The 26838-nt window shown below is 43.7% G+C and overlaps 1 protein-coding gene across 5 annotated transcripts in view; it reads right to left on the reverse strand.

Moving 5' to 3' along the window:
- Positions 1-26838, reverse strand: part of LOC119169137 (lachesin-like) — a 157691-nt gene that overhangs the window by 78324 nt on the left and 52529 nt on the right. For 3 of the 5 annotated variants that reach the window (XM_075893930.1, XM_075893936.1, XM_075893928.1), the window contains exon 2: positions 12314-12447. In XM_075893930.1, the coding sequence (XP_075750045.1) occupies positions 12314-12447 (134 nt within the window). Of the gene's footprint in view, positions 1-12313; positions 12448-17983; positions 22293-26838 lie in introns of those variants that run through there. The other 2 variants (XM_075893927.1, XM_075893920.1) reach the window with 2 other exon arrangements.

Genomic DNA, 26838 nt, shown 5'->3' on the forward strand with positions numbered 1-26838 from the left:
TCTACAACGCGACAAAGTACGAAGTGAGTTCAAAGGAAAACGCGTGGATGCCTTCGTCTCAGTGCCATTAACAGACACCTAATCAAAGATTAAGAATGCCTCTAATTTTTTGAAGAGCGTTTTTCTAATTCATGAATATGCAGGAGCAATCAGCCGAGGTTTATTAAGTGTCATTTTGTCCTGCTGATAGACGTGTGCAAGGTTCCCTTTCAGGGGGTGGTGAGAGGAGGATCTTCTTCGCAGCACCTCCCTCTCTATCATATCAATGTATGGGGCTGACTAAGTGCCACCCTCTCGCTTCCCTTCTCCCCCCTCCTGCGCACGCCTCAGCCCTATACCCACTTTTCTGTTGCGAAAAATTTCAAATTATGCTTAGTCATGTAATCAATTTTTATAATAGAGGACTCTGGCAACTTCTGTGCGTACAGCTGTAGAGTCCGTTATGCATAAGCCTACTTTCTCTTTTTGGGAACGTTCAGTTAGCTTAATGCGGCCTCTAGAGTGGCTGGCTTTCATCGAAATAGCCTGTGCGGAAATCCGATGCAGTGTTTGCAAACTCTGAGGGATGTAATGATAAAGTAGAAATTGATCAATCAGTCAATCAATCAATCACCCTCAGGCAAACTGGGTTATCAGTGCGTAACCTCACATAACTACGCTGTGCCATTTTAACGGTCATTCGCCTCCCTAAAGTGAAAGCTTGAAGTTCCGATTGGATTGATATGTGGGGTTTAACGTCCCAAAACCACCATAACATTATGAGAGACGCCGTAGTGGAGGGCTCCGGGAATTTCGACCCCCTGGGGTTCTTTACCATGCGCCCAAATCTGAAAGCTTGAAGTTGTCTGCAGAAAAAATGAATGATGCACATTTTCGTACTGACACATTCATTACTCTGTCCACAAGAATATTGCTGACTTGACGATAACCAGACAGAAGGTGAACAAGCTACAAGCAAACATAAAATCAAACGTAAACTCTAGCGAGCGTACAACCATCCGATCATTGACCGTAGCTGTTGACCGGCCAAACGTTCCTGCACGGAGAAATTTAGTTGCCCATAGCGCGAGCTGCAAGACTCGCACACTCCTTTCACACCTTCATGGGCGTCGCATGCAGGGGTGGCGGACGTAACAGAACGCGGACGTGGAAGGTCCGTTGCAAAGGCGAGATTTCTCACGCACCAACTGAGTGGTGTGGCCTGCGCTCGTGGCCATTAACCGCGACTCGACGGCACGCTCGACCAGAGTCTGAACCGATCCAGCGCCGCCACTAACACGTCGCCAAGGAGAAACAACGCAGAAGCAGCCGCCACGAACACTCACTCTCATTGCTGCACCAGCAGTTCATCAGCGAAAACTTTCTCGCGAACGCTGCACGAGTGAGTCTCCTACTGAATGCTCCACGGTGCGCGAGTAAGGCTCCTTTCACCCGCAAGCTGCTGCAGTACCGCCGTGCTGCCTCAAACCATTTAGAGAGCTGCTTCCCCGCGAACACCACACACACACACACAAAAAAGGGCCTCATGAGCGCGTTCTGGCATAGTCTCATGTACGGGAGCGTGAATCCAACAAATTTGTGCAGGGTTCACACTCAAGTTCCTTTTTTGTCTCTTCGCTTACCCAGCGCACAGAAGGGCGGCCGACCACCACTGCGATCCAGGCATGGCAGCAGCGGAGGCGCCTCTGAGAAAATGTAGCCGGAGATACATGTTGCGAATTCTCCTCTGCGTTGCATCTCCGAGGGTTTCGCTGAATCCGCTTGTCCGTTGCGCGTAGCGTGAGTGAAACGCTGCACAAACAATGTGCTCGGCTTCGCTTCTGCAACCCGCTTTCCTTTCTTCCCAACCCTCGCCGCGATGAGAGCGCGCTCCGTGTACAGTTGCGACGGTGCTCGCGTGTCACGGGTTAAGCGATGCCTCGCGAATGCTCGCCCGCCTCGTTTAGTGACCGCCACGAATGGTCTCCATCATCCGCGATGCGCTACAAGGGTAGCAAGCTTGGCACGTCTAGAGTCAGAAAGAATTAGCGCGTGTAAGCGAGCCTCGCCTTGTTCGAGGCGCTGATTAATTTGCAACGAAGTTGAGGCGTGAGTTACTTGCAAAACTGCGAATGTTGCGGCAGCATCTCGGCGGCAGAGACGCGCTGCGCATTTGTGTAGAGGCACAATGCACGGACACGAGAATCATGGGTATTACATGATGAGTGCGAGGAAGGAAGATAGTAATTTGTAGAGTAATCACGCTGGAGAACTGAGTTTCCAAGTTCTTGTTCATTATCCTCCCACAAGGAAAACAAAGGAACTTCTTGGAACAAAGTTTCACTTTCCTCACCTGTGAGTGAGGTTCCGGCAAGTAGTAATGGGCCCCTTGATACGCCAGAGGCATATTTATCTACTAAGAGAACAAGCTTGCACGCTGGTAGCGAATGTGCATGGCCCAACATTTCAACTACGTTTTTATTCGACTCATCTCTTGAACTCTCTCCTTCTTGGTGTGAGGGTGGGGGGGGGGGGGGATGTATTTTCTTGACGAGTTACCAGCCAACTTTGGATTTCGCTGCTAAAGTTGAATGACTATGTCGACAAAAATATTGCAGACCTAGTTCGGATAAAAAAAAAGTAGGTTCGTTAGTTACGTGCTAACGTAGGGCATGTAAATAAAAGAAATAGAAGGCGTATAACATTTACATTTCATGCATCAAAATCGATTAACGCCGGTGTAGCAGACGAAACCACGTGACGTCATTAAAGCAAATTGTCAAAGTAAGAACAAAGGGGGAAAGAGTAAAATGCTTACATAAATGATAATGTTCACATGTTGCGTAGAACCACTGTCGCGCACAAAATTTGATAACACAGTACAAGTATAGATAAAGCTAATCGAGCGAGAACGCTATGATATTGCACAGAAGGGAGTGATAGCGCGCGGTCATATACTAATAGCATTCATTAACTTTTTCCCTTTCCACTGTCTCTACATACTGTAAAAGGTATTAACCGAAATTTCGCATATTGTTTATGATCCACCAGTGCAACAAAAATTCATCAAAACTGTTCCACTGAAACACAGAAGCACCATGCAAGCCGAAGACGGCATCACTTTCGACGCTTTAGTCAAGTATACTCAGACAGTGATTCGAAACCTAAACATGCTGGTTTTTCAAAATATTTTATTTAAGAGGCACCATTTATGAAAAGAAGCAGTTTGGCTGTCCGCCTTATCATTAACACTCTACCAAATCTGGCCACTGCACCTCTTTCTTCGAGTTCTCTTTATTCTACAAACAGACAAAAGTAATGATGAAGAAAGGATAATATATTACAAGCAACGTTCTCCGAGCACGTTGTCAGGTGTCCAAGTATAGAAGGGAGTACAGGCCTATGTCCTCCCTGTATTCCCGCGAGCGATGAATATGACGCGATTTTTTTTTTTTTTGCTTGCCTCACGCTCAACACTGACTCAACTGAGTGTTGTGTCGAACGCGTACTAAATCTTCGTTTCTTGGTTCATCCCAGCATAGTAGAAGCACGTGCTTCGCTTTTATCTTTATATCTGTTCACCATTTCGCTGCGGCTGCTTTCGCAAGAACGTCTGTGCGAAAGCTAATGTTTGTTTTCCTGTTTCACGCCTCCTTTTTTTTTCTTGTGACTAGGAGTTCAGCAACGTCGTAAGTTTAACCGAAAAGCGAAAACAGAAAAATGAAGTGGAGGCGGGGCGCGTCGACATCGCTTCGCTTTTAGCACATCGCCTACGATGCGAGAGTCACCTGAAAGTTTTGAAGCGCCGTCACCTGCCTTGAAAAAAAATACTCCCGAACAAACTTTGAAGGATATATGTGAGTATGACACATCCTTCTGCGTCTCAGAGAAAAGAGGAAAAGAGAGAAAGAAAACAAAAGCACACAGGAAAAAAAAACATCACTAAGGAGACTCAATAAGGAAACATTATTACTTTGGGGAATACTCAGTGAAGAGTCTTGGTAAATATCGATGGCAGCGTGGTATCGTGGAAAATACTCTATTTTGTATATAGTTTGCCGTGCTTTCACCTACTGCATACTGCGGTTAACCCACACTGGTGTTTTCTAATGAGTTCCGTTTCATTACCTATCATCATTATTTACCTTAAAGGAGCTTTGAAACACTTTTTGAGCATTATCAGAAAACATTGCTGATGGGTATAGTCGAGGCTTCTGAGAACGCATGAGACAAACATTTTAGCGAAGAATGAGGCCTAAAATGTACCATCAGTTCTAGGTGAGTTAGAAATCACCCCCTCTTCTCTCTACAAATGGTGTCATATACCCAAATGACAGAAACAGCAAAGCTGCGTCCGAATTAATGCACATTGTTGGGCTAGTTGGTTAATGGACTTTGAAGAAATATTTAATCGGTGCGAAGAAGACATGTTAGACACATAGACACCTGCGCTTCGTGTATGGTTGTTTTATGTGTCTAACGTGTTGACTTCTGGTGCAGTTTAAATGTGTCCTCAAAACCTGCTTTGGAACACATAGAGTCGGGAAGACGATCCAAGATGTGCTTAATCGGAGGCAACTTTGAAGTTGCTGCGCCAATTACGGGATCATAGAGCGGGATGCCGAGCATTGGGCTTGGCGGAGTTGACGCACCGCGACGTAGCTACGAGTGTCTCAGTATGTAGACGGTGCCTATAGCGCCGTTTACAAACACTGAATAAAGGCATACCTTGAGTTTACCGTATTTCGTCGCAATGCGGATGCGGCTCTCGGAGGCCGCGTAGAAATAAGTGCGTGTTGAAGATCTGCTTCACTGGTGCAGCAACCCTCCCCGCTGCTCACAAGAAAGCCACCAGCTAGCTCTTTCAGTGAGCTCACTCAAATTAATTGATTTTCAATCATAGTTCGGACAACTATTCGACTCTTAAGTGAACTTGGGTGGTGGTATTATACTCATCCGCTATAACTGTTGCCTTAAACTGAGACACGAATTTCACGTCAGTTTTATTTTTAGATGACTTTTTTTTCTGAATAATCGTTAGGTAAGAAGACAGTGTTCATCTAGGTGCGCATGGAAGACAAAAATGATTATCACACGTTCCTCACGCCATTGCACAAGAAAAATATTGCTTGTTTGGGAACTCTAGACACTGTAAGCGAACTCAACGTATTACCCTTCACACAGTGCAACAAATGCATGGCAAGACAAAGGCACAGACAAAATGCATGGCAAGCTTCTCAGTCCGGACATAGTCACGTTGATGTAAATGTGAAATGCCAATATGTCTCAAGGCTTGAATTGTTTCAGTGCGCTCTGGCAATTAACGGAGAACTGGCATTTTCATTGCTCAAAGTAATACTCACCAATAAATTACGTTTGGGTGGGAGATCAATTTTAAAAAGAACTTCTGGCTCTGGCAGGTATATCGAAACGAAAGAAAAAGAAGTATGTGAAACACTTTGACTGTACACCGTTACATTAAGATTAGACACCAACACTACTAGTAACCTCACGTGAAAAGCGTGAAAAAAAAGACATTTCTTTTATTTATATGATATAAAAGGAGATGTTGGCGCACAATTATGGCGCCGGCTACTCCTAAGCCTTTGACCGCCAGGACGATGAAGCAGTAACGTCGCGTCCACTTCACTCAGTTAATCTGACTTTTCGAGATGACCACCCGATTCCAGGAAGAATCTACTTAGGATTCACCTGTCACCCAGTGGAAGAATATCTTGGTCCAGCACTTCAGTGCTATAACTGCCAGCGATTCGGACACACGGCGAAATGAAATTTATAGTGACTGAGTTCCATAGAATGTCCGCCGCGTTTCTGAAAACAGAGAGCAATTCATGTTTAACTATACTTACGTAAATTATCTAGCTGTGTCATACGGCGCAATGTGAAAACTACGGCATGGTCGACCGGACATAGAATGAACGCAGCAATAATAAAGCTTCAGCTATCAAGAGCACGCAGGCTTTTCGGGTCCTTGTTACTCAGCGACAAGAAACTGCTTTGTGCCGAGCACATTATTACCTGGATTATTCTACAAGATCCCTACAGCAGAACACAAAACTACGCACCCGTGATATATGGCATTATTAATCAACCATCCAGTCGTGTTAAGTCTCTCCTTTTGTCACCAAGCCTAAAAAAATGTAGGGCCAAGTCATGCTCTGTGTTTAAGCAATAATCCACGTTGAACTGTAAGCTTTGTTGAGCTTAAAACTAGAAGACAACTTTTAACTAAGCGCCAGCTGCCTTGACGGTGACGCTAGTGTAACATAAAAGGCTGTACCAGTTTTCCTTTTTTTTTTGCTTCTAATCCCTGTTTCCACTGTGACAGAACAAAACCTTTGAACGTGTGTCGTATCCTGTTTTCTGTAGTAATATTTGACCAAAAACTTGTGCGCAAAAACAACAAATCATCGCTTCTACTAGTAAAATATTTGCAGGTCATGAGCGGATGAGCACAGAAATGAGAGAAAAAATATTTTCTCGTATCGCGAGATAACAAACGCTATAGCTGCAGTTCCATAAATGCAGCTTCCGCGGCAATACGATGGGTGAAACTGGTATCGTCAACCAATGTCACCACACTTTGAATAGGCACTGAAGTCATTAATTCAGCTCAATTCAATTCAATGGCATTCACTTTTTTTTTCATTTATACACAATCTTTGTACAGCGAACTGTTGGGTCAGTAGCCAAAGGCTAGTGTAGGCCCTTAGTCAATACAGGTATAACAGCTACATCTGGCGCATATCATACTCTCAGGAACAAAACCTTAATGGTGAGGCAAAATAAATGAAATGAACGTCAGGTAAAAGCAACGAGTGCATTATACAGGAGCCCCGAAAAGAAAAAAAATCTATTTAGCACAGTACGAAATGCTTCAGAAGCAAATTGGGGTAAATGACATAATTTTTGAGATGCAATATTTTTTCACCCCAGACGTGAAATTATTGGCCATTATTGCTTCCAAGGGTAGTGCGTTCTAGGTTTTCACGTTATGAAAAGTGAGCAGTCTTGTGCCGTACGTGTTCCGAGTAACTGGTAGGTTGAAATTTATATTTGTTGTGATCCTTAGGTCAAGAATAGGTGTAGTGAACAAACTTGGTGATAACCTGTAAAATATTATTTCTCAGAATGGCCCAGTTCCACCGAAGTGGTCGAGGGGTAGAATGCTTGCTTTCCATCCATCAGAATGACCCCTTTCATATTAGTTGTCATGGAGAATGGTAGCATATGGAATTGATTGTAAAGCAAGGTATTATCACCGTGCGGTGTGTATGTCGTAATGCGCAAGGCACTTTCTCGTAAATGAATTGAATTAAAGGGTCTAAATATATTTTATATTTACCATATCATAATTCTGAACAATATATAGTGTGCCAGAGAAATATAAAAAATGAAACAATTATTAGTACTTTAACATTAAGACGTTTTCTGCCTTTTATAATCAAAAAGCAAGCGAACGCAAATTTGGTGCATATATTAATTAGATTTGTGTGGCTCCAGTTTAAATGGCAGTCCAATAATAATCCTAAATACTTATTGTTCTCTAGTTTTTGTTTTATTTTTCCACAAACAAGTTGAATTTGCGATCCTATAGTGTCACACCTGGCATAACGGGAGCGGAATACTACTTATTATGTATCGTCTCTGTTCAGAGTTTAACACATTAATACTAAACGCCAGCTTGGTCTGAGTGTAATACATTCACTCAGACCAAGCTGGCGTGCTATATATATATATATATATATATATATATATATATATATATATATATATATATATATATATATATATATATATATAGCTGGCTATTTATTGTATTCTGCAATCCGCTAAGACAGCATCACGACCCTCTGACTCTGACATCTGGTGAAGATGCTGTACGGTCGGTCGAAGCTGTATCGAGCAGTCCGTCTACTGCACGATACAGCAACAAATAACACTTCTTCATGCTGTTCCATATAATAATAATGAATCAGCGTTATGACTAAGCGCTATTTTTCCGGTCAGCACTCCGTTTCTGTCTTGACATATTCTTCTTGCTAAGGAATTGCAGTGTTTTGAGTGATTTTGTAAGCTCTTACATAGTTAACAATATATATATATATATATATATATATATATATATATATATATATATCAACTATAATATATGATTCAAATGCACGGCAACTAACAGAAAAGGGGATTTCGCAACATGGTAAAAACATGGAGGCAGTTTCGAGAACCAAACAGCTGTACATATACTCGTGCGTCGTATGTCAATAGGCGAGCGCAAACTGCGCGCTTGACTGGGCTCCCGTGTTGCCATAAAGTCAATCCATTCCTCGCTCTCCACCCTGCTCCTTTCCTTCTAAAGCACGCGATGGGGGCGCGAGAAGGAGAAAGCTACGGAGGCACGCAAACTCTGCGACGATGATGTGGGAGCCACGGTTGAACAGGCATGGCAGGCTATGAAAATGACGAGAAAGAAAGAAAGAAGGAAGGAAGCACGACTACGACAACGACGACGCCTTGGCGAGGGGTGAAGATTGCTTTCCGAGGCCGAATGAAGAAGAGGTAGCAGCTCTTTCGTGTTTGAGTAGCGGATGGTGTTCGGCTATGGCGCTCATTTGGTAGTCAAATTAACGCGATGAACTGCATCTATGGGGGGGCTCCCCGAGTGTGGGCCGCCCAGGCGATCTCGTGCCATAACGCTGCACTGAGCAGCTTACGGAGTGCTGGGATAGCGTTCTATTGCCGTCTTGGGTCACGAGTACCGAACCCGACTTGCGCCTGCGAAGTACACTGGAGCGCCGACCACTGGAAGTAGAAGGCTCCCGGCAAAACGCGTAGGTGACTAACTATTGTTTTCAAGTGGCGCACAAAAACAAACAGCAATAGGCGCGAGCGAAAATCAGACAAATACGAATAAGGATAGGTTTACAGCACTTGGTTGTATACGTAGGAAGTTACAGTAAAAGCGATGAAAACGTGTCCAAAAAAGCTGTCGGCTGGGAGGGTTCAGGAGTGGACGCTTCTTTTAGCGCAGAAAATGCCAATACGCCGAGTTCAAAGTGACGCTCTCAGACCATTACAAATTGGACGTTTCTTAAGTACTCTGCTTAAATTCTAGCATGCTGCATTCAACTCTTCAATTACGGCATAACCTAGGTCTACTTATTCTAAATACAACGAATTCGTCGTACAAAGCACATGTGTCCTTTTACACTATTCTATAAACATTTAAAATTATCATACTACTCCAATGCTAGGTGCTAAAGCTTTCTTCCGGCCTTGTTGCATTGAAAATGACTGCTGCTCTTCGCGCAATTCTAAACATTTCGCGTCAATATGGTCGCAACACTACAAAATAATATGCAAATGACCTCAGCATCTTCATGATCTTAATCAACCTCATTTTGGAAAGTATTGCGTTCTGGAGTAGCAAATTGGAGAACAAACATGGCAAAAAATATTTAACTAGCTTCCTTTAATGGCAGGAACTTGCAACACAATTCATTCTTTCCACAAAAATTTGATTAACTTTCCCATTCGTTTGTGCCTGAGATAATGACACGAAAAAACAAAACGAAAAACCCCAGGTAGTCAATAGCACCGCGAGTTATAAGCGAGAAATGGCTTCGACACCGAAGCTGCCTACTTACTCGTCAAGTCTTTTCTTCTCTGTCACCCCTCTCTCTCGTCTTACTCCTTCTCCCCTCTTCGAACGCTTCTTACATCCCGTTCCGGCTATCTTCTCAACTGAGTCTCGAATTGACTCGCACTCTACGACACGGAGCAATTCTAAGACAGAACGGAAGCGGAGCAACTGTGCCACGCACACACACTGCCAAGTTTGCTTTCTTTGGTTTATTTCCTCGGATGTATACGTGCGGAACCCTGTATCGCAACTCATTGTGGAGATCGCAGGGGCAACGCATGTGTACACTTTAGCCCGATCGTCAAAGCCCGGCTAGCAGAAATTGGCCGTCACCACTACAGCAGTCGGATCATGCGCTTCGGGCCTGCTTAAGAACATGGGCGTCGTTTGCTGCGAAACAGAAGGTGCCGCTGCTCTCATCGGCGCTTGCTGGCTGTTCACTTCCCGCCATATCGATGCTCATAAATGAGCTCCCCCTTCATGCACCAAATCCTTTACTACTATCGTTTTCTGACGTTGTTTTTTTTCAATGAGTTGTACGCGCGAAATTGTTTATCTTCGCTTGCACTTTTTGCTTAGCTTTTTCTGTTTCTATAGCGCCTTTGCGTTACGTTTCAGTTTATTTGGTTATTGGTGCTAAACATATTCCCAATCTCGCTTCACTTTTTTATCTCGACTTCTTCCGTAGCTGTCCCGACACTTTATTTCATCCCTTAGCCGACGGCTGCACCGTTTGCCCATTCCAGGCGACGGTCATCACCCAAAAATTCTCCTTCCTTATTTCTCTTTTCAGTTCTATTAAGATACACGCAGGAAGAAAAAAAAACCAGTGAGAAAGATAGGGAAGGGGGTCAACGCTGTACGGGAATGTGCGGAAGGAGAGTGGGAGTCTTCAATTTGGGCTATACAGGTCTTCCAAGTCATAGACGCCGTACGAAGGAGTTCCTTTCTCAATTGCGTTTTTACGCAGCCTAAAAGAATCCCGTCGCTCCGTGTGCGATGATTGCGTCCTTCTTTTACCTTCTCTCGTTCCGGCCTGCTTTATCCGGACCCTGAGCATGCGTGTGCGTATCCTCAACAAAACAAAAATAAAATAAAATGGGGTTGCGAAATCAGAAAACTTCAAAAATTGAGAGAAAGAAATGAACAGTACACCAAAATTCGAAGCAACAACAAAAATTGGCGCCTACGAAATGGCTTCTTTGTCAGTGTCTGGGCGCTTTGTTACTGCCGCCACCACGACCACCGTCCTCCGCGCGTTTTTCTAAAACGGTTCTCTCGCCCTTTCTCTCTCTTCTGCGCTATGTGTGTTCCAAAGAGGTCCAACTTATGACACGCACGCACAAACACACAACGCAAGTGCATCGTCGCGCCATTGTCGGGGAGCTCTCTGGGTTTCCCCAGGCGACCTCAGACCGAGCTTATTTTTCCGGTCAAAATATTGATTGCCTCGTATGGGTTTGGGGAGGAGGATGATATTGTCAAACGGGGCTCATTCGCTGCAATAGCTTGTTCTTCCTTTCAGCCAGAACTGTTTTAAGTGTTGGCTTCTTGAAAAATCTTCGCCGGGCATCTTGAACGTGCCGCACTATTCTATGTGTTCCGTTTCGACAATTTGATTCACCCAGTCTTCACGGTCATCAGCAACGTTTTTTATATTTATTACCATTTCCTCCCACATAATGTCGATTCTGTCGTTACCCCCTCTTAACGACTTCCGCTCTTTTCTTTTGGTCTTTTCCGCTTCCGCCCATCTATTTTTTGTTGTTTTATTCCTGTTATTTAACGACTTATTTTCTATGTAACTGTCTCGATGGGCAAGACCATTTCAAAGTGCAATCATGGTATCATTTCAATGCGACAGCTTCTCACTGAAATAGCGCTTTGTGAAAATATGAACGATGCCATTTAGAAAGAGGAATCTCGTGTGCCCGAATCAATAATAACGCAATAAAGAGTTCTCAGGTCTTTGTCAGCAAACGAGCGTTGTTCACGTCGTTTACCGCGCAGCTCACAGTCTCGCTTCAAACGAGGGCATAATAACGCGTGTCGCACTGCATACGAACGAATTCGCACCAGTAACAACCAACAAGGGTTAGCACGCGAGCACTCGTTCGCTCGTGCCTTGTGTAACACAGAGGTGACATCGCTTCTTGCGCTTCTAGGGAAAGCAGTGGCGTAGCCAGGTGGTGGCACATCGGCCCCAAGCCTCTCCCCCGAAAATTGATTTCACCATGGCATATCGCAAAATGACCGTTTGGCTGCGCTTATGTTATTAGCCTTATATTAAACCTTTATATTGTTAGCCTTATATTAAACTGTGCTGAGCGTTTTTAACACACGTACAGCAAATTGGGCACGGAAATCGGAAGTAATTGTGAAATATGTTTCCGTCAGCCAATACGCGCAAAATTACCAAGCGTCGTGGCTAAAAAAAGCACTCGGGTTGCAATTTGTTTTAATAACAAACCATCTGGTGATTACCGATTCTTATGGTTCTTGTTCTTCTGGTCACCTAGTTCTTTCCAAACTCATTTACAGGCAAGGTCCATTCTTCCAATAAAAATAAATGTTGCCCATATAATTATTATTGCACTGAAATACCATTGGAGTCGAGTTAATATGGTCGAGAGTGGCTGGCTGCCTCAGAGCAGGTAGGCGTGCACTGACCCTGTAGTTGTTGAGGTTCTCCACGACGCAGGCGAGTGTGACTTTGCGTCCTGCCGGCACGGTGATGTTCTGGATCGGCTCTGCAAACTCGGGCTCTGTCTGCGACGTCCCAGTGGCCTTGTTGCCACGAATCCCTGAAGGAGACAAGAAGACAAAATGTGAAGCTTCTTGGGCACCCGACAATTTGTTGTTGCACAAAACACCCATCTCAACAAATTATTTGTTTGTTTGCTAATTAGTGTAAAATATTGAATTGTCTGATTGATTAATCAATGTTTGGGGTTTAACGTTTCAAGAGCACCCTATAATTATGAGAGACGACGTAGTGAAGGGCTGTGGAAATATTGACCACATAAGGTTCTTTAACGTACACCCAAATCATAGCACATGGGCCTACAGCATTTTCGCCTCCATAGAAAATGCAGCCGCCGCATCCGGAATGCGATCTCGCGACCTGCTGGTCAGCAGCCAAGTACCTTAGCCACTAGATCGTAATTTGAAAGCTTTATATGCCTCATCAAACGCGAAAACTGACTTTCGACGTTGACGTCAAATTGAGTGACGAAAGGCATCAGCATCAAGTGATCACGTCCCCATATTGAATCTAACGAGACGTCACATACCACGATAACTTATGTCATATGCAACAAAAAGCGACGTCTTGCAGTGACATCGTCATAATATATCGTCGCTGCTATAAGTGGGTCGACCACAAAGGTAGTGCATAACCAGGTCGCGTATAGAATGCTTGTAACGTCTCCGATTGCAGAGGCCGTGCTAAACCATGTTAACTGCAGAAAGCTTTCAAAGGGCGGGCAAGGGAGGATCGATACATCGATCGAAAAGAAAATATTGTCTTCAGCAAAGACATAAGCGGCACCGATTTCTTTTCGTCTTTTTATTCACCAAGTTCAATGAAAAAGTTGTCATAATATATATTGACCATTACGCTTATTAGCGTTATATACAAGCAAACGTCTGTGCCTTTACGAAGCAGCGGCTGATCTTTGTCGTTTAGCCAAGGATAACCGTTGTTCCAAAATATGGTGACCAAAACCAATAGAGATAAGGAAAGACATCAGAACGTTATCAGCACGTTGAACGATGCCATCAGATGAGCAGAAAATGAAGACCGCCAGGTGCTGTGCAGATACTTACAGGCAAAGCAGACAAGCGATGTATAAAACGTAATCAAGGCAAAGGCAACAAATTGGGGGATTTCTGCAAGTTGCCGCTTTATTGCCGAGAAAGTAAAGATACATGAACATGTTATACAATAACCGTCAGTGGGCTACAATGAGAACGTGTCTGCAAACGGCGCCAAACGCAAATACTAGCTATATACAAAATAAAAACAGAAAAACAAGACCAGGATGAACAACTGAGTGGAAGGGTGCATAACACGTCCAAAAACAAAACAAAAAGCTGGCATGCGATGGGTGCAGTAGAAGGGGCTGGTTCGGAGGAGCCAGGAACCTTCCGAGTCGGAGACCTAAAGTACCCAAGGGTCCTATCCGTCACGTGATGGTCCGCATCGGGGATTGCCCGGATGCTTCCGACGTCACTGGCAAAGAACATCGCTTCCTCAAACGAGTACACGCTGCGGCAAGGCGGAACCATTTTAGAACACGTCTCGACCATCGCCCAACCATCCCTTCCGGCCACCTCGCCTGTGTTTTTTAGTGCGATCCAATTTTTTCTTTCTTTTTTTCAACTTTTCTTCTTTCATAATGTCATATATTGTGTTATTTCCCTCCACCAGCGCGTTCAGCATGCAGCAACCCCAAACTAAAGGATAAAATACGCGTTGTAGCGTGGCCGATAAGAATAAAAAGGGACGAAAATAAACTGTCAGGAAGCTCCGATGAAAACAGTCCACTTTGTGTTCGCGAGGTAGGGGGCGTGAGCAATGAACTTTTCACCGTTTTTTTTTCCTCGCTTGCTTTGTTATTTTTGTTCTTTTTTAAGATCTTATTAAGGCGATGGCGCTAAAGAACTGGTTTCGCAGAAGTTTCGGCGTCAGTGTCGGTGTCGTTGATTGTGAGCGAAAAACCATCTTATGCGTGACTAAACAAATGAGAACGATGCAAGTAAAATAAATTACAAAAAAAAATCCTGGCCGGAGTTTGAATCGAACTTAGGTTTTCGAGTCCAAGTGAAGGTCGAACAGTGTCGTTTACGTGGCAAATGGTTCTTCTACCATTCGGCCACGCGCCCCCTTGTGAATACAATAAAATGGGCTCCCTCTGCCTGAAAAAGCAGGGAAAGGAGCTCATGCTTTACAAAAACGCGTGTCCTGTATACATCCTTCACCATAAAACATCACATATATTACAGCAATATTGAGCGGCATACAAACGTCTATTGCCAGCCGGCGTCAGAGGATGTGATTATTATAATGACTTTGGGGTTTAAAACCAGTCACCCACTACAGAAAACACGCTAATGTCACTGTTTCCTTAAGGCCACGTAGTGAATGCATAGCAAGTACGAAGAGGTTTAATTCACTAAGTGTTTGAAGTACGCACTGGGAACGAGAAATCGCTATCGCGTTCCGACTCCTAAAGAGAAAACATTAAGGTCCCCCAATTTTTTCCTCTCCCTTAGCGTAGGGTAGCAAACCAAATTTGGCAATTCAGTCTACGTCCCTGCTTTTTCCTCGTTATTATCTTTCTCCCTGTTTCTCTCGTTTATTTCCAATACATCATAATGCGTAGGTTTGCGCCTTCATTTACTTCTGAAGAGACTTACCACTCTATTTTTATACATATACATTCCAGAATTCTTGGGCAGAAAACCATGATCTGTTCATGAGATATGCAGTAGTGGAGCCCTGCGAAATGAATTTTACTACACGGTGTTCTTCAGCGCCCAATAAAGATTTAATAGGTAAATGTCTGAGCATTTCGTGCTATTTAAATACGGCCACTATGACCGGGATTTAATCTCGTGACACTATGTACTGCACCGCTTCAGTGTAGCCATCAAGCCCATTGATTGAATGATTGATTGAATAATTGATTGATTGATTGAATAATTGATTGAATGATTGAATGATTGATTAATTGAGTGGGTGATTGGTTTGTTAAATGATCGAATGATTGATTTATTGATTGATTCAAATGTGCAGTTTAACAATCCAGAACTACTATATGATTGAGAGACACCCTGGTGGAGCACTCCGGAAATTTCTCCTACCTAGGGTTCATTAACGTGCACCCAAATCTGACCACACGGGTATTCAGCATTTTCACCTCCATCAAAAATACAGCCGCTGCAGCTGGGACTCAATCCCGTGGCCTGTGGGTCAGCAGCCGAGTACCTTACCCACTAGACCACCTCGGCGGGGCGCCATCAAGCCCCTACAACGTCAGTTGTTTCAGTATGTCCTTGTCGTAATTTGCTTTGAAAGTTTGTATGTGATCTTGGTGCTCTTACTGACGCCCGCTACTCCCCTTCCCTTCGCAAACATCACAAGAGGCGCCGGAAAATTTCAATAAAAAGGACAGACGATAGCCAGTGCATTCGCTACGTACTCTTCCTTTATAAATAAAGACATTCAAAGGGCTTGTGCAGTTTTGAAACCAATAATAAATGCGAAAGGAAGTCTAGAAATGCACCTATAATGTCTGTGCATACCTGCACAACAGAATGCAATAAAGTCACTCAACAATATCAACGATGACTCATATGCAATCTATATGGTGTGGAAATATGTTTAGTAAGACAGAAGGACAATATACAGTGACAACGTGTGCCAGGTATTTTTTCAACGTTAAGCAAATATTTCAAATGGCATGTGTCTTCTTTTTACTGCTAAGTGCCTGGCGTGTATCACCACAGTGACAGCTTGTTGTGACCATTGAACTTTTCTGCCATCGTGATGGCTTAGTGGTTGCGGCACTAAGACGCTGTCCCGGAAGACCCGATTCAATCCCTGACACAGCGGATGTGTTCGCCAGCGCATCTTACAGAACCATGGGTAGTGAGAGTTATTTGAAGCTTTCCACTACAGCACCTCTTAAGGCTTGAGTTGCTTTCATGATGTTAAAATCCACAAAACAATCAAACTACAACTTTTTATCGGCACTTTTTTGATTGATTAAACTTTGTTTGTTTGTTTGTTTGTTTGTTTATTAATACTGTCAACCCCAGCTGGGGTTTTTACAGGAGTGGAAAACAAATGAAAGAAATGGTCATGAAATACGTTACAAAATAGAGACATACAGCGAACACAGGTATTTACACTAAAAGACAAAGTTAAACACAGGCATGTGCACTTGCATTCTGCGCATAGAAAACAACAATTAACAAAGCGAGAGGCAATATACATTGACATCGTGAATTATGACGCATCTATTTCGGAGAAAATAAGCGATTCTAAAGCTGCAGAAAACGCCGTGATAGAGGAAGACATCGCGACTTTGTTTGGTAGTTCATTCCATTCTTTAATTGCCCTCGGAAAGAAGCTGTATTTAAATGCGTCGTTTCGGGTGGCTGGTGGCTGTATATATAAAGTGTGTTTGTGTCTAGAGCGCGGATCTGGAGAAATTTCAAAGAAATCTAATGAGTTGATTTTAACCTGACTACGAATAATGAGGAATAGGAATTTCAAACGGTCATACTTAGTTCTAAGTTCTAAGGCTTGTAGGTTTGCACGGTTGCAAAGATCGGAAGCAGAGTGCATGCGTTGATATTTATTGAATATAAACCTGGCAGCCATTCTTTGAACTTTCTCCAGTTTATGTAGGTTAGTGGTGGTATGAGGGTCCCATACTATTTTACAATATTCAATTATTGGGCGTACTAGCATTTTGTACGCAAGACTTTTTACTTCGGGTGTTGCGTCATGTAACCTTCGCCTCAGACCCCATAGAGTTTTGTTTGCCTTTCTACAGGTGACGTCTACGTGAGTATTCCACCTCAAATCTGGAGTGAATATTAGCCCTAAATATTTATATTCTGTTACCCTTTTTAGATCGTGGGAACCAATATTGTAATTATATTTGAGAGGTACCTTTTTTCTTGTTATGCTCATGCAAACTGATTTTACGGGGTTTAGAACCATCTGCCATTCATTACACCATAGTAAAATTTTGTTTAAGTTGTTGTTCAGGTCTACCTGGTCTCTCAGGGATGTGATCTTGTTATATATAACGCAGTCATCTGCAAACAATCTCACGGGAACAGACAAATCTGAGGGCAGGTCATTTATAAAAATAAGAAATAAAAGAGGCCCCAGAACACTGCCTTGAGGCACACCGGATATAACGGGTCTGGACTTCGATTTAATTTTATTTATTTCTACGTACTGTGTACGAGAATGGAGGTAAGAAATGAACCACTGAGTAATATTTGAGTTTCTGAATATTTCATTTACTTTTAGTAAGAGTTTGGGATGCGAGACCTTATCGAAGGCTTTGGCGAAATCTAAGAATATTAGATCAATCTGTTCCCGTCGATTAATTGCCTGCGCAAAATCGTGAACTGTAACAACAAGCTGCGTTACTGTAGATAATCCCCTTCGAAAGCCGTGTTGGACAGGTGATAATAAATTGTGAGTGTCTAAATAATTAGAGAGATGCTTACACAGTATATGCTCAAGCAGTTTGGAGCAGGTACTCGTAAGAGAGATAGGCCTGTAGTTACCCACTTCAGAAGTGTTCCCACTTTTGTGAACTGGTATTATTTTAGCTTCTTTCCAGGCTACAGGAAATGAGGCTTGATTAATTGAAGTTTGAAAGATTATAGTAAGATACTTTGCGACCCATTGAGCATATCTATATAGAAACTCGTTCGGAATGCCGTCTGGACCAGCGGATTTCTTAATGTCAATGTGTAGAAGAAGGTTTAATACTCCTTCTTCGTTGATTAACGGGTCGGATACCGGAGGGCGATTGGAAGCGTCAGAAAGGGACGGAAGGGTACCATCATCTTCGGTGAAAACAGAAGAAAAAAAAGAATTGAAATTTTCCGCGCGTTCAAGGGCAATTTTTTCATCGACCGGTGTATTCTGTTTCTCGGACGGGTTTACATACCTCCAGAATTTGCTAGGTGCTTCGTACAGAAATTTTTTCAATGTTACATTAAAAAATCTTTCCTTAGATTCCTTGACAAGACGATTTAGATCAAGCCTCATGTTATGAAGTGCAGTCTTGTTCTGGGCACTTGGATCACGAGAACAAGCTTTTCTCTTCCTTTTAATCCTCCGTTTGACATGAATTATATCTCTCGTGATCCAAGGGTTATTTCTTTTACACTTTTTAAAACTTTTAGGAATAAACCGCCTAATGCATTCCATTGTTATATTATGAAAATATTCCCACAAGCAGTTAGAGCTACCATTTGATTCATAAATAGCAGTGAAGTTACAAAACGACCTTTCAAGAAAATCCAAAACACTAACATCATCGGCAGCTTGAAAGTTCGGATAAGTGATGCCCGATTTCTGCTGTGAGGTGCACGACGACATGCTCATGGACAGTATAATCATCTTGTGGTCTGATAAACCCTCTTCAACAAGGCAATCATTCACATATGAAGTCAAAGCGTTGGATAATAAAATTAAATCAAGTACAGAGGACCGTGTTGCACATACTCTAGTGAACTCATTTACAACCTGATGTAAATTGAAAGAGAATATTAAGTCGAGAAATAAGTCACAAGAAGCATCATGTGAGTCGACGGCCACATGCGAATGCCAATCAATAGCCGGAAGATTGAAATCACCTAGTAAGATGATATTGTCTTTTTCTCTAAAGTGGCTGTCCATGAATCTTCTTAGTTGCAAAATGTACTCAACAGGGGAATTTGGAGGTCTGTAGACCCCACCTATAAACACGGTGCGATTATTTAGTTTTGTTTTAATCCATACGGCCTCAATACCATCTGCTGCGTCCAGGGAACTATAATTAACGCCTTTCTTGACTAAGAAAGCAACTCCACCCCCTCTTCCATCACGATCCCTCCGAACCATTGAGTAACCGGGTGGAGCGATTTCAGTATCAGGTATAATTTCGTGCAACCATGTTTCCGTAATTAAAACAATATCAGGTTCGTGATCGATAACCAAGGCTTCAAGCATATGTGATTTATTTGATACACTTCGGGCATTTAAATTGATTATTTTAAAATTATCTTTCTGTCCCTGTGCCTGTCACTTATCACGTGTTGCATCATCATTTCCAAGCTTGCTTCTTTCGGCACGCGCTTCATTCCAGCAGTAAAGAGTATTGTTTACCTTCAGCTTATCAAAAACAAGTTTTACCTTCTTTCCTGCCTTTCTTTCTTCGATAGCAGAGTCCCAAAGTTTTTTTCTTATTCCCTGTACTCTTTTCGAGAAGTCCTCGCTGATACTGTAACCCGTATCCTTCAGTCTTGAGCACCTCTGCAAGACTTTCATTTTATCCCTATAGTCTGCCAGCCTAAGGATGACGGGGCGAGTTTTGCCAGAATTTTTTTTTCCTATCCTATGAATTCTCTCAATAGACGTTATGTTTACCTTTAGGGTAGAGCTAAAGATTTCTTCGTTTACTTTTTTTAGTAGAGTTTCTTCTTTTTCATTCTCATCTTCTGCTACTCCCCTTATGATAAGGTTGTTTCTTCTCGAACGATTTTCCAAATCGTCCACCTGATCAAGCAGACTAGATGATTTGTCACGACATTCAGCCACAATTGTTTCAAGAGTTGCGAGCCTGCTGCGAGTCTCATCTAAGCTTTGCACCTTAGTCTCAATAACAAGAAGCCGATTTTGCATGTCTAGAATTCTAGTTTCAAACGAATTTTGCTTTTCTTGAACCGCTGTTAGTTTAGACAAAATTTCTTTTTGATTCTGGAGCATTTCTTTGCATACGGCGTCCGTTATAGGCCCCGGATTCAGCTCGACATCGCCAGAAAGACTCAACAACAGACCCACAATAGAAAAACAGTCACATACACAGTCAGCCAAAACTTGTGGACACGGCAGCACTATAAGAGCTATGGAATCGCTACGGAAGCTATCCTTCCGGTCACCAACCTGCATGAACAGCGGTACGTCAGGCGTCATTGTCACGGCGATGCCACCGTGTCCACTGAAGCAGGTAGGCGATGGTCCCAGATTTAAAGCATACAGGCGGACCCTTGTGGGCATGCGTGTTGACGTCATCGTGCTCCCGGGTGGCTGTCCGAAATGATCGTCGATGTGACCAAGCTGCTGATTGCAGACACCCTCATGAAGCCGGAAGGGATCACCGCCCACACAGAAGGATGGCGGCAGGCCGGCATCGTAGCGAAGCTCGTCGCTTCCAGTTTGAAAAGATTCCGCGGCGCCTCCGGTTATGAAGCGTAGGCACGCGCAAAGGACCTGCATGAACAGCGGTACGTCAGGCGTCATTGTCACGGCGATGCCACCGTGTCCACTGAAGCAGGTAGGCGATGGTCCCAGATTTAAAGCATACAGGCGGACCCTTGTGGGCATGCGTGTTGACGTCATCGTGCTCCCGGGTGGCTGTCCGAAATGATCGTCGATGTGATCAAGCTGCTGATTGCAGACACCCTCATGAAGCCGGAAGGGATCACCGCCCACACAGAAGGATGGCGGCAGGCCGGCATCGTAGCGAAGCTCGTCGCTTCCAGTTTGAAAAGATTCCGCGGCGCCTCCGGTTATGAAGCGTAGGCACGCGCAAAGGACCTGCATGAACAGCGGTACGTCAGGCGTCATTGTCACGGCGATGCCACCGTGTCCACTGAAGCAGGTAGGCGATGGTCCCAGATTTAAAGCATACAGGCGGACCCTTGTGGGCATGCGTGTTGACGTCATCGTGCTCCCGGGTGGCTGTCCGAAATGATCGTCGATGTGATCAAGCTGCTGATTGCAGACACCCTCATGAAGCCGGAAGGGATCACCGCCCACACAGAAGGATGGCGGCAGGCCGGCATCGTAGCGAAGCTCGTCGCTTCCAGTTTGAAAAGATTCCGCGGCGCCTCCGGTTATGAAGCGTAGGCACGCGCAAAGGACCTGCATGAACAGCGGTACGTCAGGCGTCATTGTCACGGCGATGCCACCGTGTCCACTGAAGCAGGTAGGCGATGGTCCCAGATTTAAAGCATACAGGCGGACCCTTGTGGGCATGCGTGTTGACGTCATCGTGCTCCCGGGTGGCTGTCCGAAATGATCGTCGATGTGACCAAGCTGCTGATTGCAGACACCCTCATGAAGCCGGAAGGGATCACCGCCCACACAGAAGGATGGCGGCAGGCCGGCATCGTAGCGAAGCTCGTCGCTTCCAGTTTGAAAAGATTCCGCGGCGCCTCCGGTTATGAAACGTAGGCACGCGCAAAGGACCTGCATGAACAGCGGTACGTCAGGCGTCATTGTCACGGCGATGCCACCGTGTCCACTGAAGCAGGTAGGCGATGGTCCCAGATTTAAAGCATACAGGCGGACCCTTGTGGGCATGCGTGTTGACGTCATCGTGCTCCCGGGTGGCTGTCCGAAATGATCGTCGATGTGACCAAGCTGCTGATTGCAGACACCCTCATGAAGCCGGAAGGGATCACCGCCCACACAGAAGGATGGCGGCAGGCCGGCATCGTAGCGAAGCTCGTCGCTTCCAGTTTGAAAAGATTCCGCGGCGCCTCCGGTTATGAAACGTAGGCACGCGCAAAGGACCTGCATGAACAGCGGTACGTCAGGCGTCATTGTCACGGCGATGCCACCGTGTCCACTGAAGCAGGTAGGCGATGGTCCCAGATTTAAAGCATACAGGCGGACCCTTGTGGGCATGCGTGTTGACGTCATCGTGCTCCCGGGTGGCTGTCCGAAATGATCGTCGATGTGATCAAGCTGCTGATTGCAGACACCCTCATGAAGCCGGAAGGGATCACCGCCCACACAGAAGGATGGCGGCAGGCCGGCATCGTAGCGAAGCTCGTCGCTTCCAGTTTGAAAAGATTCCGCGGCGCCTCCGGTTATGAAGCGTAGGCACGCGCAAAGGACCTGCATGAACAGCGGTACGTCAGGCGTCATTGTCACGGCGATGCCACCGTGTCCACTGTAGCACAAATCATCTAGTTCCGATATTTCTGGATATGGACTATTGCGCACGCGCATAAGAAAAAAAACAGAACCAAGATGTAACGCAGACAGACAAACGAAGCGCCGTCTGGCCCGTGACAGACATATCTGTGTTTTTTTAGGGGAGAGGAGGTCACCAGCATATTAACAATGGTGTGTGCTACCTCTTTGCTAACATTTATGCTGTTCGATAGAAATACAAAAGAAAATTAAATAATAAAGATCAGTGAGGGAAGAAAAAAATTACTACATTGTTCTGTCGTCAGAGCGGCCTTGTAAACCCTAATTTCACTTTAAGCTTTCGCAAGAGTACATTGAACTTCGGTGCACGAGAGACAGTGTCGCTCTATCCCGTGATTGTGAACACAAACAAAACAGTGGAATCAGTGTCTATAACGCAGCTCAAAGATCGGCAAAAGATGAAAGTAATAGAAAATACAAAACCTTGTCAGTCTCGTTTTTTTCTTATTTCGCTTTGGATGAAAATTTGAGTTTATACGTAAGAGCATCCTGATAGATATCCTTATTGCTAAAGCCTAGAAAACAAGACCATAAAGTTAGAATAGACCATCGAATATACGAAAAGGAATTAAGGGACGCGTGGTGCATACTTTTCATTGTGCTCAATCAGGTCGTTTAAAAACATTTTCTTCTTATGAGAAATTTATAGGTTGAGCTTAATTATTTATTTATTTCTTTATTCGGGTTACCCCTAAAAGCCCTCTAGAAGAGGGTCTTACATAGGGGGGGGGGGGGGCAATACAACATGGTTTACAGCAAGATACAGTGCAACCTGACAACCGCAACAAAGCGCAAACCATGAATACGGGCAGCAATTGCATGGCGTTATACAATAGTTAAAAAACGAAAGAAAACAAAACAACAAAAGCAAAAAATATTTAGTTAGTCACCGTAGTGCGCATGAGCTCTGAAAACTTTACCGAGTCTTTCTCGGTGGCAATATGTGCAGGCAAACTGTTCCACTCAATAATAGTGCGCGGGATGAATGACTGAGCGAAACGAAGTGTGCGAGATAGCGGGCGTTTGACTTTGTTAGGATGATCACGGTGGGGAAAGATGGAACAGGCGGGTTCAAAGAAACTGTCATGTAATGATGGGTGATTGTAAAGTTTGTGGAAAAGTGAGAGGCGTGCATATTTCCGACGAATGGCCAAATCCTCTAGCTCAGCACAATTTTTAAGTTAGTTGCGCTGGAATAGGTAGATTAATCTGAGTAAATGAAACGAGAAGCTCGGTTTTGCAAAGGTTCAATATTTGATACGATGTAGGCTTGATGAGGATCCCAAATGGCACTGGCATATTCTATTTTAGGGCGAATTAAACTGGTAAAAGCAAGTTTTTTTAACTGCGATGGAGCCTGTTTAAGATTTCGTTTCAGTAACCCGACAGACCGGTTAGCAGCTGCAAGAGTGACTTCTATATGATGGTGCCAAGATAGATTCGATTGAAAGTGGAGACCGAGGTACTTGTAGGTAGATGTTAACTCAAGTGTCATATTATTCAACGAGTATTGACTTGGAAAACGTGTAGCAGCGTTAGTAAAGGACATGCACTTTGTTTTAGAAACATTTAACGACATAAGCCAAGTTGAACACCAATGGTTAATTTTGTTAAGGTCAGATTGCAAAGCTAAGCGGTCAGAATCAGAAGAAATGTTACGGTATATTACGCAGTCGTCCGCGAAAAGTCGAACGTGTGAAGATAAAGAATTCGGTAGATCATTAATGTAAACGAGGAAGAGTAGAGGACCAAGAACACTACTTCGCGGTACACCAGATGTTACCGGTAAAGAGGAAGAATAAAAAGTCATAGCAAAGGTGAATTGAGACCTGGAGGAAAGAAAAGCTTTTATCCATGCAAGAACTATAGGGTGAATGTTAAGTTATTCTAGTATTAGTAGTAATCTGTGGTAAGGAACGCGGTCAAAAGCTTAAGCGAAATCTAAGAAAATGGCGTCGACCTGGCAACCAGCATCCATGGATTTATGAAGGTCGTGAACAAAACCGGCAAGTTGGGTGTCGCATGAAAATCCCTTGCGAAAACCGTGCTGAAAATTGAAAATGATATTGTGACGTTCGAGATAGTTTATTACTTGAGTGTGTATGATATGCTCCATGAGTTTGCAAATGGTACTAGTTAAGGAAATGGGCCTGTATTTAGCGGTGAAGAATGTTCACCTGATTTGAAGAGGGGGACGACTTTAGCTGATAGCCAATCTTGGGGTAGAGTTCCGGTAGACAAAGACTGTGAAAACAGAGCGCATAAGAAGGGGGTGATACTGAATGATATAGATTTCAGGATTTTATTATTTAAGCCTATATTATCCAAGGTGGAAGAAATTTTTAGTTTCTGTAAAAGGGACAGAACACCGGCTTCACTGATAACAATCTCCGGCATGACTGTGCTGCTGAAACTATGCAATATGGGAGCGGATGAAACGTCTTCTCTGGTAAAAACTGAGGAAAACGCCTGGTTTAAGACATCTGCTTATTGAGATGTGGGAACTGAAACACCATCGTTATTGCTTAGGACTATATCAGGATAACATTTGGGGTTAACAACGCGCCAGAATCTGCGTGGATTATTTGCAAGTATAGATGATAAATCATGGTTAAAGAAATGGCGGCGAGTAGATTTCAAAAGCGACTGATATTCCTTATCGCATTTTTTGTATTTCGTCCAAGAGTTAAAGGTATCCTTTTGGACGGCCTGTTTATATAAACGTTTTTTTTTTGTTGTTGTTCAACCGTCGGAGCTGCTGGGTAAACCAAGAAAACTTCACGGTGATGACAGGTATGAATTTATTGATGAGGCCAGTAAGTTTATTTATTAACAGCAACCAGTTTTCTTGAATGGTGCGCTGGAGGTGACCATGTATAAATTCTTCGTAAAAGGCCGACAATTCATTATTTATGCTATCAAAGTTACCTCTGTTATAGCACCTAATCGATTTGTTAGTTGATATTCTTTCGACAAGTGGGCGAATCAAGTTTCCGGTAATAATCGCATGGCCGGAAAGACCATCAAAAATATTAATGTTCGAGCAAATATTGGGTTCATTTGTTAAAATTAGGTCAAGGGTATTTGAACTTGTCGCTGAGCAGCGTGTAGGAAAATTGATGAGTTGAGTTAAAGAAAAGTCCAGGCAACTCTGCAAAAATTTGTGCGCTTCAACATCACTTGGTGGAACAGTAAGGGCACTCAATTAAGGGCAGGAAAATTGAAATTACCGAAAATGATAAGTACAGCGTTCAGAAAACGGGTGTGAATATCGCCCAGAACACGAGAAAGTTCATCCGAAAACGTGCAGCTCATATCGGGGGGACGGTAAAAAACAGCAATTATAACATGGCTACCAGCACGCTTCAATGAAACAAAGGCACATTCCAGAAAAGAAACATACTGAGATGGGGGTAACAACAAGATCATTCTTGACGGAAAGGAGGACGCCACCGCCCCTTCGGTGCTTTCGATGGTAACGAAAAAAGTTGAATTCAGATGCACAAAAAAAGATATTGTTATCAAGCTGTAGCTTAGTCTACATCTCCGAGTTATTCATTTACTCTTGCGAGAACTTTCCAATCAAATACGCGCTTACGAGCACTTCTAAATTAATGGCGATAACGAACATTTTATATTTCGCATTAATGGGAAGACTCACAAACAAGGAGCTCATCGTTTTTGCTTCACGATGTGCTTGAGAGCTCATGCGCCAAGCAGTATAAGACGTTTCTGTGTGACTATATGTGAAAACGGCATAAACTGTTTTTTTTTGCAGTCCACCCGAGCGCTTTTCTGGTCAGTGCCGAAAATCCTGCATGTTTTCTTTTTTTTTTGGCCCTTGTTCATGTGGATATTCATGTGGACTTCATTTTGCCATGTTGTTGAGCGTAAAAAAAACAGCAACTTTCATTGCAGTGCTAGTCCGCAAAGTACTAGCAAGTTTTCTCTTAATTACAATCGCTTACCCAGAATAAGCACAAACAGTCTGTCCTCTTTTTTTGTTCTAGAAATGGCGTTACGAGAACCCAGTGTCCACGTCGCTTCGATTTTCCTTAGGCTCTCATTATGCCTCTCAAAAAACAATCTTCTATTCATGCCGTGAGGAAGGCAAACAGAATCTTGTTAAGCACATATAAATAATATAAATGAAAAATAAATTAGTATAAGTAGTAATCGCGAGAGCGGGCTTGCTTATCGTAACCACGGTAAACCTAACCAACCGACCTTACGTCCGTTTTGGGCAGTAATAGGCCGACTATGTTTACAGCTCACTACGAAGAAGTGTAGCGAACCGAAAATGCTGCCAGTCTCAATTCTATCGTTTGTTTTCCCAGCGATTGCCGGAAAAAATCAAACAACACCATGCTGTCTGTAGGTGTACAATGCAGGGGGAACCAGAAACACGCCGTGGGCGGCTGCAGCTTATCTTAATGAAATGGCGAGA

Source organism: Rhipicephalus microplus, chromosome 1, assembly GCF_043290135.1.
Source record: "Rhipicephalus microplus isolate Deutch F79 chromosome 1, USDA_Rmic, whole genome shotgun sequence".
NCBI classification, from domain to species: Eukaryota; Metazoa; Arthropoda; class Arachnida; order Ixodida; family Ixodidae; genus Rhipicephalus; species Rhipicephalus microplus.